Here is a 15298-nt window from a genome sequence, read left to right as displayed (position 1 = left end):
ATGGAGAGAACCTGAAAGCATTTCCCTTGAGAACGGGAACCAGACAAGGATGCCCTTTATCACCGCTCTTATTCAACATCGTGTTGGAAGTCTTAGCCAGGGCAATTAGGCTAGACAAAGAAATAAAAGGTATCCGGATTGGCAAGGAAGAAGTAAAGTTATCACTATTTGCAGATGACATGATTATACACACAGAAAACCCTAAGAAATCCTCCAGAAAACTACTGAAACTAATAGAAGAGTTTGGCAGAGTCTCAGGTTATAAAATAAACATACAAAAATCACTTGGATTCCTCTACATCAACAAAAAGAACACCGAAGAGGAAATAACCAAATCAATACCATTCACAGTAGCCCCCAAGAAGATAAGATACTTAGGAATAAATCTTACCAAAGATGTAAAAGACCTATAGAAAGAAAACTACAAAGCTCTACTACAAGAAATTCAAAAGGACATACTTAAGTGGAAAAACATACCTTGCTCATGGATAGGAAGACTTAACATAGTAAAAATGTCTATTCTACCAAAAGCCATCTATACATTTAACGCACTTCCGATCCAAATTCCAATGTCATATTTTAATGGGATAGAGAAACAAATCACCAATTTCATATGGAAGGGAAAGAAGCCCCGGATAAGCAAAGCACTACTGAAAAAGAAGAAAGTGGGAGGCCTCACCTTACCTGACTTCAGAACCTATTATACAGCCACAGTAGTCAAAACAGCCTGGTATTGGTACAACAACAGACATATAGACCAATGGAACAGAATTGAGAACCCAGACATAGATCCATCCACGTATGAGCAGCTGATATTTGACAAAGGACCAGTGTCAATTAACTGGGGAAAAGATAGCCTTTTTAACAAATGGTGCTGGCGTAACTGGATATCCATTTGCAAAAGAATGAAACAGGACCCATACCTCACACCATGCACAAAAACTAACTCCAAGTGGATCAAAGACCTAAACATAAAGACTAAAACGATAAAGATCATGGAAGAAAAAATTGGGACAACCCTAGGAGCCCTAATACAAGGTATAAACAGAATACAAAACATTACCAAAAATGATGAAGAGAAACCCGATAACTGGGAGCTCCTAAAAATCAAACACCTATGCTCATCTAAAGACTTCACCAAAAGAGTAAAAAGACCACCTACAGATTGGGAAAGAATTTTCAGCTATGACATCTCCGACCAGCGCCTGATCTCGAAAATCTACATGATTCTGTCAAAACTCAACCACAAAAAGACAAACAACCCAATCAAGAAGTGGGCAAAGGATATGAACACACATTTCACTAAAGAAGATATTCAGGCAGCCAACAGATACATGAGAAAATGCTCTCGATCATTAGCCATTAGAGAAATGCAAATTAAAACTACGATGAGATTCCATCTCACACCAGCAAGGCTGGCATTAATCCAAAAAACACAAAATAATAAATGTTGGAGAGGCTGCGGAGAGATTGGAACTCTCATACACTGCTGGTGGGAATGTAAAATGGTACAACCACTTTGGAAATCTATCTGGCGTTATCTTAAACAGTTAGAAATAGAACTACCATACAACCCAGAAATCCCACTCCTAGGAATATACCCTAGAGATACAAGAGCCTTCATACAAACAGATATATGCACACCCATGTTTATTGCAGCTCTGTTTACAATAGCAAAAAGTTGGAAGCAACCAAGGTGTCCATCAACGGATGAATGGGTAAATAAATTGTGGTATATTCACACAATGGAATACTACGCATCGATAAAGAACAGTGACGAATCTCTGAAACATTTCATAACATGGAGGAACCTGGAAGGCATTATGCTGAGCGAAATTAGTCAGAGGCAAAAGGACAAATATTGTATAAGACCACTATTATAAGATCTTGAGAAATAGTAAACCTGAGAAGAACACATACTTTTGTGGTTACGAGGGGGGGAGGGAGGGAGGGTGGGAGAGGGTTTTTTATTGATTAATCAGTAGATAAGAACTGCTTTAGGTGAAGGGAAAGACAACACTCAATACATGGAAGGTCAGCTCAACTGGACTGGACCAAAAGCAAAGAAGTTTCCGGGATAAAATGAATGCTTCAAAGGTCAGCGGAGCAAGCGCGGGGGTCTGGGGAACATGGTTTGCAGGGACTTCTAAATCAATTGGCAAAATAATTCTATTATGAAATCATTCTGCATCCCACTTTGAAATGTGGTGTCTGGGGTCTTAAATGCTAACAAGCGGCCATCTAAGATGCAGCAATTGGTCTCAACCAACCTGGAGCAAAGGAAAATGAAGAACACCAAGGCCACACGACAACTAAGAGCCCAAGAGACAGAAAGGGCCACATGAACCAGAGACCTACATCATCCTGAGACCAGAAGAACTAGTTGGTGCCCGGCCACAATCGATGACTGCCCTGACAGGGAGCACAGCAGAGGACCCCTGAGGGAGCAGGAGATCAGTGGGATGCAGACCCCAAATTCTCATAAAAAGACCAAACTTAATGGTCTGACTGAGACTGGAGGAATCCCGGCGGCCATGCTCCCCAGACCTTCTGTTGACACAGGACAGGAACCATCCCCGAAGACAACTCATCAGACATGAAAGGGACTGGTCAGCGGGTGGGAGAGAGACGCTGATGAAGAGTGAGCTAATTATATCAGGTGGACACTTGAGATTGTGTTGGCAACTCTTGTCTGGAGGGGGGATGGGAGGATAGAGAGAGAGGGAAGCAGGCAAAATTGTCAAGAAAGGAGAGACTGAAAGGGCTGACTCAAGAGGGGGAGAGTAAGTGGGAGTAGGGAGTGAGATGTATGTAAACTTATATGTGACAGACTGATTGGATTTGTAAACGTTCACTTGAAGTTTAATAAAAGTTATTAAAAAAAAAAAAACACAATTTAATCTTGTAGATTGAGTCCTGCCTCATTAACCTAACCGCCTCTAATCTTGCCACATTAACATCAGAGGTAAGATTTATAACACATAGGAAAATCACATCAGATGACAAAATGGTGGACAATCACACAATACTGGGAACCATGACCTAGCCAAGTTGACATACATTTTGGGGGGGCACAATTCAATCCATAACAGCAGCACTAAATAACTAAGACAGGCAGCAATCGCTTTCAGCTTAGACAGCAGATAATTACATAAGGAAAACACAAAATTAGCAATAAAGCGATGACTCTAACCTAGATAACCTGACTTCTGTTCAAAAATGGAACAAGTATGCCATGTAACTGATTTTAAACTCTGCTTCTGTATATCACTATTTGATTTATGTTGGGGTCAAAAAGTAAATCGATGAATTTTCAAACTTTTTATTATTGTAATTGAGATGAAGGTTTACAGAGCAAATTAGTTTCTCATTAAACAATTAATACACGTATTGTTTTGTGATATTGGTTGCCAACCCCATGATGTGTCAAGACTCTCCCCTTCTCGACCTTGGGCTCCCCATTATCAACTTTCCTGTACCCTCCTGTCTTTTTGTCCTTGCTCCTGGGCTGGTGTGCCCATTTAGTCTCATTTTGTTTTATGGACCTGTCTAATTGTTGGCTGAAGGGTGAACCTCAGGAGTGACTTCATTACTGAGCTATAAGGATGTCCAGGGGCCATACTCTCGGGGTTTTTCCAGTCTCTGTCAGACCAGTAAGTCTGGTCTTTTTTTTTTTTTTTCCTGAGTTAAAATTTTGTTCTACATTTATCTCCAGCTCTGTCTGGGACCTTCTATTGTGATCCCTGTCAGAGCAGTCAGGGGTGGTAGCCAGGCCTCATCTAGTTGTGCTGGACTCAGGCTGGTGGAAGCTGTCGTCCATTAGTCCTTTGGAGTAATCTTTCCCTTTTGGCTTTGGTTTTCTTCATTTTCCCTTGCTCCAGACAGGGTGGGACCCATGGAGCAGCCTAGATGGCTGCTCATAAGCATTAAACCCCAGATGCTACTCACCAAAGTAGGGTATAGAACAATTTCTTTATAAATATGTTATGCCAATTAAGCTAGATGTCCCCCAAGACCGTGGTTCCCAGCCCTCAGCCCAATAATTCAGTCCCTCAGGGAGTTTGGATGGGTCTATGAAGCTTCCAAGACCTTGCCTTGGTCAAGTTGTGCCAGCTTCCCCAGTACCGTGTCTTAACCCTGACCAAAGCTGCCATTTATCTATTGTCTATTTAGTGTTTCCTCTCCCACCCCTCCCTGATTTTTCAAACTTTTGTTACTGATAAAAAATTTTCCAAAGACGTACAGTTGAAAAAGTCCAAAAGGTAAAACTTTAGATTACATACCAGAAGATACCCATGTAACTTTAAAAAATTTTAAATACTTTTTAAAGAAAATAACATGCATGTTCTATACTTTCTGCCAACCCTGCCCCCACCAGAAAGCATGCTATGGAAATTTTTTCTCGAGGATGGCAAAAAAACATAGTATGTGTACGTTATTTGAGTAAAAATACCATACACATAAGAACTATCTCCAGTTTTAGAATAATGTTTTCAAATAAAACCCATAAATCTGCTACCATCGAGTTGATTCCAACTCATGGCGACCCTATAGGATAGAGTAGAACTGCCCCATAGAGGCCCCTGGTGGGCCTCAACTGCTAACCTTTGGTTAGCAGCCATGCCTCTTAACCACAATGCCACCAGGATTTCCATTTTCAAATAAGTAGCAGATTTATACATAACTGCTGAGGTATCCTCTTCATAATTTGGTATCTGCTGTGCTAATTGAGAAGCCCTGGTGGTACAGTGGTTAAGAGATCAGCTGCTAACCAAAAGGTCAGCAGTTCGAATCCACCAGCAGCTCTTTGGAAATCCTATGGGGCAGTTCTACTCTATCATACAGAGTTGCTATGAGTTGGAACTGACTCAACGGCAACGCGTTTTGGTTTTTGTTATGCTTTTTTGATTTTTGTTGAGGCTTTAAATCAAGTCCAATCAGTAAACTCACTTAAGCATATGGACTAAGACATGAATGCTGAGAAAAGAGCTTTCTCTAACAGTATATAAAGAACATTTTACTTTCCTAAATTCACTAACATTGTGAAACTGAGAACTGAAAACAAGAGAAAGGTTTTTTCTTGTTCAGACTATAAACAAACTAGAAGAGAACAGGAAAGAACTAAAATCACAACAAACTAAATGCTTTTTGTTAGAAAAAAATAAGGAAGCTCTGTGGTTTCAAAAACTAAAGAAATATATAATAAAAAGCTTTGTTGCCTTAGTTAATAAAAACAGCATGTGATTTTTGGTGATAATTGAAATCCTCTACTTAACAGAAACAAAAATAGCTACTTTATAAAAATGCACAGGCATCTAATTCAATTATTTGATATATAAACTAATGCACTTTCCTGATACAGCTGCAAAATCAATAGGATTACACGCCATTACAACTTGAACATACATAGTACTCCTTTGATATTTCATATCTTTTTATGAAAAGTCTGTCCTTTTTCTGGAAAAATGTGTCTAATGTTTAAGTTCAGTCTTGACAAGCAATATAAAGCAAACATATCTAGCTTTGGCAATATACCAAATAGAAACTTCCACTAGATGGAAATAGGAGCTATCCTATGGAGTTTGTATCTGAAAGCCATGACAACACACATTTATTTTATTATAAATTATCACGTAATGGACACCTGATTCGCCTTTAACAAGGCTTAAGCATGATCAATAACGCAGTTATATGCACTCACAATTTCTGAAATTTAAGGCTTGCAAAATGATTATCACCTAGGAATAAGGAAAAATTTTCCTCAAAGATAATTTTGTATAAAGAATCACTGCAACCTAAAAATAATTAAGATCACCAGGAGGGGAAAAAAATCACTAAAATTGTGAGCATCAAAAATAAGTCTTAGTTAGGGGAGGAAAAAAAAACAGATCCATACTTCACGCCATGCACAAAAACTAACTCAAAATGGATCGAAGACCTAACGTTAAAGTTAAAGCTATAAAGTTCCTGGAAGATAACGTAGGATCAAAACTAGGGGACCTAATTTCTGGCATAAATAGTCTAACAAACAAAACTAAAAATGCATGAATGACAGAAGGTAAGTTAGATAATTGAGACCTCATAAAAGTAAATACTTATGCTCATCAAAAGACTTTACCAAGAAAGTAAAAAAAGAATCCACAGGCTGGGAAAAAATCTTTGAAAACAATGTATCTGGTAAGAGTCTAATCTCTAAAATATATAGAAAACTTCAACAACAAAAAGATTAACAATCCAATCAAAACACTGGCAAAGGATATGAACAGACACTTCACTAAAGAGGACATTCAGATGGCCAACAAATACATGAAAAGATGTTCGCGATCATTAGCCGTTAGAGACGCAAATCAAAACAACGAGATAGCATCTCACCCCTGCAAAAATGGCAATGAGCAAAAAAAAGACAAAACAACAAAAGCAGGCAAGGTTGTGGGGGAACTGGAACTTTTATACATTGCTGGTGGGATTGTAAAATGGTACAACCGCTATGGAAAACAGTACAGTGCTTCCTCAAAAAGCTAGAAGTAGAAATACCTTACGATCCGGCAATTCCACTCCTAGATATATACCCTAATGATGTAAGAGCTGTGACCTGAATAGAAATATATACACCTATGTTCACTGCAGCATTATTCAGGGTAGCAAAAAGATGGAAACAACCTAAGTGCCCACTGATGGATGAATGGATAAACAAATTGTGGTACATACGTTCAAAGGAATATTATGGAACTATAAAGAATAATGAGGATGCTGTGAAACATAACATGGATGAATCTGGAGGACATTATGCTGAGTGGAATACGTCAATCACAAAAAGACAAATACTACATGGTCTCAGTATTATAAAAAGTCAACAATCGATACGTACAAAGAAAGCAAAGTTCTTCTATGGTTACTAGAGATAGGAGGGAAAGGGAAGGGGAATCACTCTCCAGATAGCAGATACTTGTTACTTTTGGTGATATGAAAGGCAATTCCAAATATAGGTGATGTCAGCACAACCTGACCAAGATAACTAAAGACACTAAGAAATACATGAGACAAGTACCAAAGCCTCCACCAGACTGAGTCCAGCACAACTAGATGGTACCCAGCTACCACCACCAACTGCCCTAACAGGGATCACCATAGAGGGTCCAGGACAGAGCTAGAGAAAAATGTAGAACAAAATTCTAACTCACACACACACAAAAAAAGACCAGACTTACTGGTCTGACAGAGACTGAAGAGTCCCAAGAGTATGGCCCCTGGACTACCTTTTAAATTCAGTACTGAAGTCACTCTTGAGGTTCACCCTTCAGCCAGCTATTAGACAGGACCATAAAACAAAAGAGACTAAATGGCCACACCAGCCCAGGGGCAAGGATGAAAAGGCAAGGGGCGACAGGAAAGCGGTAACGGGACCCAAGGTTGAGAAGCGGAGTGTGTTAACATGTCATGGGGGTGGCAACCAATGTCACAAAACAATATGTGTATTAATTGTTTAATGAGAAACTAATTTGCTCTGTAAACCTCCATCTAAAATACAATTTTAAAAAAAAGTAATACATGAGAATAAGGAACAATCTCAGTAAATGCTGTAATATACACAATTTTGCAACAGTAAAAACAACCAAAAAATATGTGTATGGTTATATAGGTAGATATGGAACCATATCTGTGTACAGGAAGGCATATATGAGTAAATGCACATACAGGTACAGGTGTGAACTGTAGGCATATGTATACATGTTTGAGTGTGCTCCATACATATCCACATATATAAAAAACTACATAGGGCAAACAGTTATTGCAGCTTCTTAGACATATCCAAACAACTCACGGAATTGGTTTACTGGGTCAAAAGACTTGGGACCACAGTCTCGGGGAACAACTTAGTCAACTGGCATAACACAGTTCACAAAGATGTTCTACATCCAAGTTCGGTCTCTACTCGTACGGAGCAAGAGACAATGAAGGAAATCAAAGGTTCAAAGAAGAAACCAGTTCAAAGGTTCGAAGAAGAAAATAGACCACATGAACCACAGCCTATTCAAACCTGAGCCCCGAAGAGCCTGATGGTACCCAGCTACCACTATGGACCCTTCTGACCAGGGGCACAACAGAAGGTGCTGGATGGAATGGGAGAAAAATGTAGAACAAACTCAAACTCCTAAAAAAGGCCAGACTTACTGGGCCAATAGAGAATACAGGAAGCCCCAAGACTATCACCCTAAGATACCCCTTGAACTTGGAACTGAAGCTATTTCTGCAGGTCATTTTTCAGCCAAATAATAAACTGATTACAAAATAAACAATATCACCCATGAGTAATGTGCTTCCTTAAACAATTAACTATGAGACCAAAGGGTTAACAGTTACCCAAAAGGACAGATGAGATGGTAAGGAGGCGAAGGGAAGTTAGACCAGTGGAAAAAGAACAGAGGAGAAATTAAGAGAATGCTGGCACATTGTAAAAACTGTACCAATGGCACGGAACAATTTGTATACAAACTGTTAAAGGGGAACCGAATTTGCTGTGTAAACTTTTGCCTAAAACCCAATAAAATATTGTTAGAACAAAAAGAATCGTGGCTTCATATTTTTTTAACCTTGTTTTCCAAATTTTAATTTACTTAGAAGTAATAAAAATGGGTTTGAAATAAATGGGATTATTTTGACATGCAGCTATAAAAATTTACGTAAATTTGGGAAGCTGAAGAATAAACAATTATTTAAAAACTATTATATTGAAAACAGTTCACTGGATCTCAGCATTTTTTTAAGAATCTGATTTCACAAAAACCAGTTCTATAATGGCATAACGTTTCAATGGCCTCAAGATTTCTAATGCATTAGCACATTTAAACTTTTTCCATACCTTTTGGAGGCTGCAGAAGCCTGGAATTTTCAAACAAATGCTTCTTTTTGATAGGTAAGATGACTGTGTCTTTCAGGTCTGTAATGACATCATCTAAACCTGCTATATCACTCCAAGTAACCTGGCAAAAGGTAAGGTCAACATAAATTTCACAACTGACGCATACTCAAAATAAAAAAACAAAAACAAAAAACTCAAAGAATGGCAAAACTTAACCAAGTTATTTATTTTAATAATAAAATGTTAAATGTATACTAATGTGAGTAAAGACTTTTCACAGCAATAGTGAAATTAATAAACTGCTAAGAAGCTGGAAAAAATTTAATATTCCTTTTATTTAAAAAAGCACTAAGCTTGGCACTAAAAAATTACAGGGACAAATGAGGAGGAAATTCACTCCATTATTTACGAGATGGAAATGCAGCAACAAGATTGAGAATCAGCTCAGACAAATAATTCAGCACGGGGTGATGGGAAACAATTCACCAGGAATGTGCCCATTTCATACATGTTGTCAATCATAAGACAAATAAGTTTTAGAAGGTCCACACACCCATCATATTGGATTTCTGAACTTTAATCAAAAGTAAAACTGTCAAAACTTAAGAAAATATCTTTACAAAGAGTAAATAAGGAATACATACTCTTAAAATAGGCACATACCAAAAAACCAACCTGTTGCCATCGAGTCAATTCCAACTCATAGCCACCATATAGGACAGAGAAGAGCTGTCCCATAGGATTCCTAGGGATACAAACTGCTAATCTTTTGGTTAGCATCTGTGCTCTTAACCACTGTGCCACCAGGGCTTCACAAATTATGTACTATTTTTTTAGTTGTTAAACAAGGAAAACCTTCTGGTTCAACTTAAAAAAAATTTTTTTTCCCCTAAATAAGCCAACTGAAAGGAGGTTTTAAAAAAAAGAAAATCAACCTAGCTCTAAGCTAGCGCGGTAAACGGGCTGGAAGTGGAGACAATCAGCAGCAGTAGTTTACAGCAGATTTAATTTCTTTACAATTTTAAAAATGAATGATAAAAAGGAAGAGTGCAAACCAGCAGCTAAACCTGAAAAAAAAATCATAACCTTACTTTCACTGTAGCTGCAACCAAAAACTGAGTCTGTTAGTACAATACTTACTCAGAAGTGAATACGTATATGTAAGAGCTTCAAGAAGGGGATATTGTAATTTAAAAATCAAATTCAAACAGAGGCTTAATTCTGTAGTGTGTGTGTCTGTGTGTGTGTCCATGTGAACACAGATATTAAGAGACACTGTAGATTTTTACGTTCTAGAATTAGAGCTGGGTACGTCATATTTGAATCCACTTATTTACGTCACAACATTAATGTATTACATAAATACGGAGCCTTGCTGGTGCAATGGTTAAGAACCTGGCTGCTAATCAAAAGGCTGGCAGTTCAAATCCACCAGCCGCAACTTGGGAACCCCATTGGGCAGTTCTACTCTGTCGTATAGCGTCTCCGTGAGTCGGAATCAACTCAATGGCAACGGGTTTGGTTTCAGTTTTTACATAAATGTATTTTAGCACATTTATTTATACCTGTTGTTACAAAAGAGTTACATACAATCTTAGTTTATAAATTACATTAATGTGACCCTCAAAAGAACTCTTATGAAACAGGTGTTATTATATTACTCCTGGATCATACATGAGGGAACTGAGACCCAAAGAGGAAATCATCTGCCAAGGTCACAACTAGAAAAACTGGGATTCAGAACCCTGTGCTCTGTCTACCGTACCACATCATGGAAATCTAGATTTAAACTCCATAAATCAAACAGCCACATGACTTAAAGCAGTACATTTTATACGCCACAAAGGCAAATATAACACGTTTTACCAAACTAATGTGTACAGAAAGAGTTAACACAGCAGGCCTGAGACTGCTATCTTCAGAAAGGCCAGCTTTTGAAAACAGACTAGTATCCAAAACAGGTGCCCAACTTCAAATTTCAGCAGGGCTGGTCCTTGGCTGTTGTCTGGGAAGTTAGATTTTGGGAGGGCTTCCACCATTCTCTGATATGAACAACTCATTATGCCTAAACTGTGTAAACAATACAGTTTATGCTGAATACTTGTTTTCCTTCTAGGAGTCTATAATTTTGGGACATGCTAGGTAGAGAGTTCCTACGCGACACCCCCAATAAAAACCTTGGGCTCTGCGTCTCTGATGAGGTTCCCTGGTAGACAACATTGTCACAACTTATTGTGGGAGGAATTAAGTACCTCCTGTGTGACTCCACTGAGAGAATACTCTCAGAAACTTCTGCCAGAATTCCTCTGGACTACACTCCATGCTCCTCTTCCCTTTGCTGATTTTGTTTTGTATCCTTTCGCTTTAGTAAAGCATACCCTTGAGTACATGCTGTGATTCCTCCTAGTAAATCACTGAACCAGGGGCAAGGTCACACGGACCCTCGACACAAAATGCTAGATAAAAAGAATCTTTAAGATACGTACATGCATGTTAAGAGGGTCTACTAGATGAGCAGCAATACTCATTTCATATTCTGAAAGCTTCACATTTTTCACACCAATTTGCTTCATTAGTTTTTCTGCCTAGTGGGGGGGAAAAAATTCCTTTAGTTTGCTTTTTAGATATTGGCACTTTAAAACAGGTACCTGTGAAATCCGATGAGCAATGAACAGTCATACAAGAATTTTCCAGGGCTATTCTAGGCCGCTTGATCTTACCGTTCCCCACTATGAGCCCTCAGGTAAAGAAAAGATTTGAGGCTCCCACTCCACAGAAACCAGGGCAATTTAAGCCAGCTCTTGGGAAATGAGAATACAGGGCACAGGATTGAAGAGCTATGTGCAAAGCCTCCCACTGCTCCAGTGAGACTCTAGGATCCAGCCTGATTTATCTTTCCTAGTAGAAATATCATGGTAGGTACAGTGAAACCTCAAGATGAAAGACTAATGAGTTATGGATACCAAGAAATGTACAACTGCAGTTTTTTCACCAGAGTATCCAAAACAAGCACCCAACTTTCTTCAAATTAGCTGAGGATATACAGTAAGTTTTCATACACAATAATTTCAAATTGTTCTGAGATGCTATACCTTTTAATGTTTAAATTAATTAAAGTCAACTCCTGGGGCTAGGCAAACGGAGACCGTAAAAATCATTCTGAATTAGGAGTATACCTACATATACTAATCATAGCTTAAATCTATGAGCTCTAGCAATGCAACCAAAGTTTCAATTAAACGAAAATGATGATAAGATAAAATTTACTGAGTATACCAAACATTATACATGCCAAATAATCTACATATGACATTCAAATTTCAATTAAGTGAACATTTTAGAAATGAGGGTACTCTGGCAGATCATGTTTACCTAATAATTTGTTGTCACATTTTTTGATCATATAAGATCTTGCTGTGTGTGTCAGGGGTATTACTACTGTAAAAAGAAACTTAGCATCACACAGCATTATAGTTATAGACTGGTTAGGGGATTAGGAAAAAAATGTTGATCATAGGGACATACCCTAGTGACATTTTAAGTGATATGAACCACATGGAAACCATGGTGGCATAGTGGTTTGGTGTTAAGTGCCCAGCTGCTAACTGAAGAGTTAGTGGTTCTAACTCATCCAGCGGCTCTGCAGGAGAAAAACCTGGCGATCTGATGCAGTAAAGATTTAAAAAAAAAAAAAACCAAACCCAGTGCCGTCTCGTCGATTCTGACTCATAGCGACCCTACAGGACAGAGCTGAACTGCCCCATAGCGTTTCTAAGGAGTGCCTGGCGGATTCAAACTGCGGACCCTTCGGTTAGCAGCCGTAGCACCTAACCACTATGCCACCAGGGTTTTCCCAGTAAAGATTACAGCCTAGAAAACCTATGGGGCAGTTCTACTCTGTTTCATAGTCAGTTGTGAGTCAAAAATCAACTCGAGGGCATCTAACAACAACAGCAACCTGAAAGTTTTTGGGTAAGGTGACTTTGTACTGTAGTGCTTTTCTACTATGCTTGTGTATAAACACGATACTGCGCTTAGTTTTTTTCTTCTCCTTTATTTTCCCTCTTGTTGCTTTTCCTTCCTCATTACTTCCATCTATTCCCTTGGCCACCCACGCAACACTACCTGTTTTTTACTGATTTCTTTATCTCAATTTCCTTATTTACTTCAGCTTCTCAGTCTGTTAAGATCTAGCTTCAGTAAAGCCACTTGGTTGGTAAAGCAGTTCACAACGGCTTCCTGATGTTAACAAATGTTAGCTCTTCCAAATGGTCATTGTCATTCTGTGATGGTTGCTCTTAAAAATAACTAGCAGTTGAAAGTTCATGTTTTTAAAGGTTCAGTGTATCATCCTTAAAAAAAATTACACCTATTACTTCTTTCAAATAACTGAAATAAAACTTTCAACACTAAAATGTAACTATAGGACTAAAATTAGAAAAACATTGAGCTAAACTAAGGTCAGGATATGTGAACTTCCTTTGTATGAAAAATTCTGTTTACTCAACTGGAGTGACACTTTCCTGACCTTTAAAGACTACTAAATCACAATCTCAAGAAAATTATAATCTAATTAATGTTAAGCAAAATACTGTATTTTTAATGCCCATTATAGATCAAGTGTAAGTTATTCATCTTACACTTGAAAGCTCTGAGAGGACACCTGGAGATTCTCTGATTTTCTACATCCCAATTAACATAAGCCCACCTTTCATAACATATATACTTATCAAAACTCTTTTTAGTCCTCTCAATTTCTACTACAACCAAATGGGATCCCAGCAGCAGCATGCGCCCAGAAAATCACTGTCCCTATATAACACTGCGGAATCCACCTCCTCTCTCCACACGCTGCCAATTAAATATCACACCTTTCACAAGGCTGCAAGTTTTCCTGGCTTCAGGCTAGCTATTATTTACAAACACCCTGTTTAATTCAGTATAAGAGCACTTCCAGGTTTAAATGCAACTATGTCATCTTTTACCTTTGATCTAAAAACTGCACTTTAAACTCATATGGGCCCCAATGATTGCCAAAAAAACAAAAAACAAAACCCATTACCTAGTATCCTCAGAACGTTCTATTTCTAAGCTCTTAAATTTACAGTGCTCTTCCTTTCTGATCAGTCAGACATACCTTCCTCCTCTCCCACATTCACACTTAATCCTTGCCTTCAAGGTGCAATTTCCTCAATTCCTTTCTATTCTCCAATTAAATTATCTTCCATCTGGCAATACACAGAGTCATTATTTTAACCATGCCCTCTGTAGAACCTTAGAAGTCTTTTCTTGTTATGCCAGTCAGCTCCATCCTCAATGCCGGTTCAGTGCCACCATTCACTTAATCTGCCACCAAGCTGCTGTGTGATGCTTGAGAAGTTAATAAAAAGGTAGCACTTGAGTTCATAATAAATCTACGCTTTCTTCAACTATGCCCTGGGGCTCCACAGTCCACAATTAAATCCCATTAAACAGTCATCACAGTTACCTCAGCAGGCCCCCAAACTCCTTCATATCCATGCACACTTAGTCACAACCTCTCCCCTTCACGTTATTCAGAAAAGAACTTGTAACTACTGATTCTAACCCCTCCCGGTTCTTCTGGGACTTACCTCCATCCACTATATATATATCTTCTCTTCTCCCCATCTTCCTCCACTAGCCTTTTCCTTGTTATTCCTTATGTTCCCCCCCAGCAAATTCTCAAATGACCATGTTGCTTTTTCTCAAATTGCTGCTCCCATTGAATGGAAACTGCTCTCTCCAAGCTTAATGATTTTCTGGCCACTAAACTGACTGATCACTTTTTCCGATTACATTCTTCATGGCCTCTGTTTCTCTTTGGCCATTCTATAACACAACATTTACGACCAGTTCTCTTTTGCAACCTTCTCCTCCTTTGGCTTTGATGACTTTATACAAGTGATTCTCCAACTAGTGGGTAAGAAAGTGAGGAAGAGTATAACCAAATCATCCTCTGGGGCACTTTCAGATTATACTTACTGCCTTCACCAAGTCCCACAAATTCTGATTATTCCCTCCCTATGCACATTTTCACATAGTGGTTCAGTGCTATGGCTGCTAACCAAGAGGTCAGCAGTTCGAATCCACCAGGCGCTCCTTGGAAACTCTATGGGTCAGTTCTACTCTGTCGTATAGGGTCGCTATGAGTAGGAATCGACTTGACGGCAGTGCGTTACTGGGTATGCACATTTTCAGCTTTACAAGATAATGCCAAACTCTTTCAAAATGGTTGTATTAATTTATATTCCCACCAACAGTACAGACATTCTTATTGTTTCACATTCTTGCAAACATAACATATTGGTATTACAAAGAAAAGCAAGATGTCTTTTTCTCTTTTCTTTCCACATCATCGCAGGGTCCTTCCTCACTTTTTTTTTTTCCTGAGTCTATTTCACCAACTCCACTCCTTTT

General features: G+C 38.6%; 1 protein-coding gene across 3 annotated transcripts in view; it reads right to left on the bottom strand.

Annotated features, from left to right (window-relative positions):
• Positions 1–15298, bottom strand: part of ATAD1 (ATPase family AAA domain containing 1) — an 86081-nt gene that overhangs the window by 59426 nt on the left and 11357 nt on the right. For all 3 annotated transcript variants that reach the window (XM_023546951.2, XM_003409251.4, XM_023546950.2), the window contains 2 exons: positions 11347–11445; positions 8861–8981 (listed from right to left, as the gene is read on the bottom strand). In XM_023546951.2, the coding sequence (XP_023402719.1) occupies positions 8861–8981; positions 11347–11445 (220 nt within the window). The remainder of the gene's footprint in view (positions 1–8860; positions 8982–11346; positions 11446–15298) is intronic.

Source organism: Loxodonta africana, chromosome 16 (assembly GCF_030014295.1).
Source record: "Loxodonta africana isolate mLoxAfr1 chromosome 16, mLoxAfr1.hap2, whole genome shotgun sequence".
NCBI lineage: Eukaryota > Metazoa > Chordata > Mammalia > Proboscidea > Elephantidae > Loxodonta > Loxodonta africana.
This window is presented reverse-complemented; position numbering and strand designations above follow the sequence as displayed.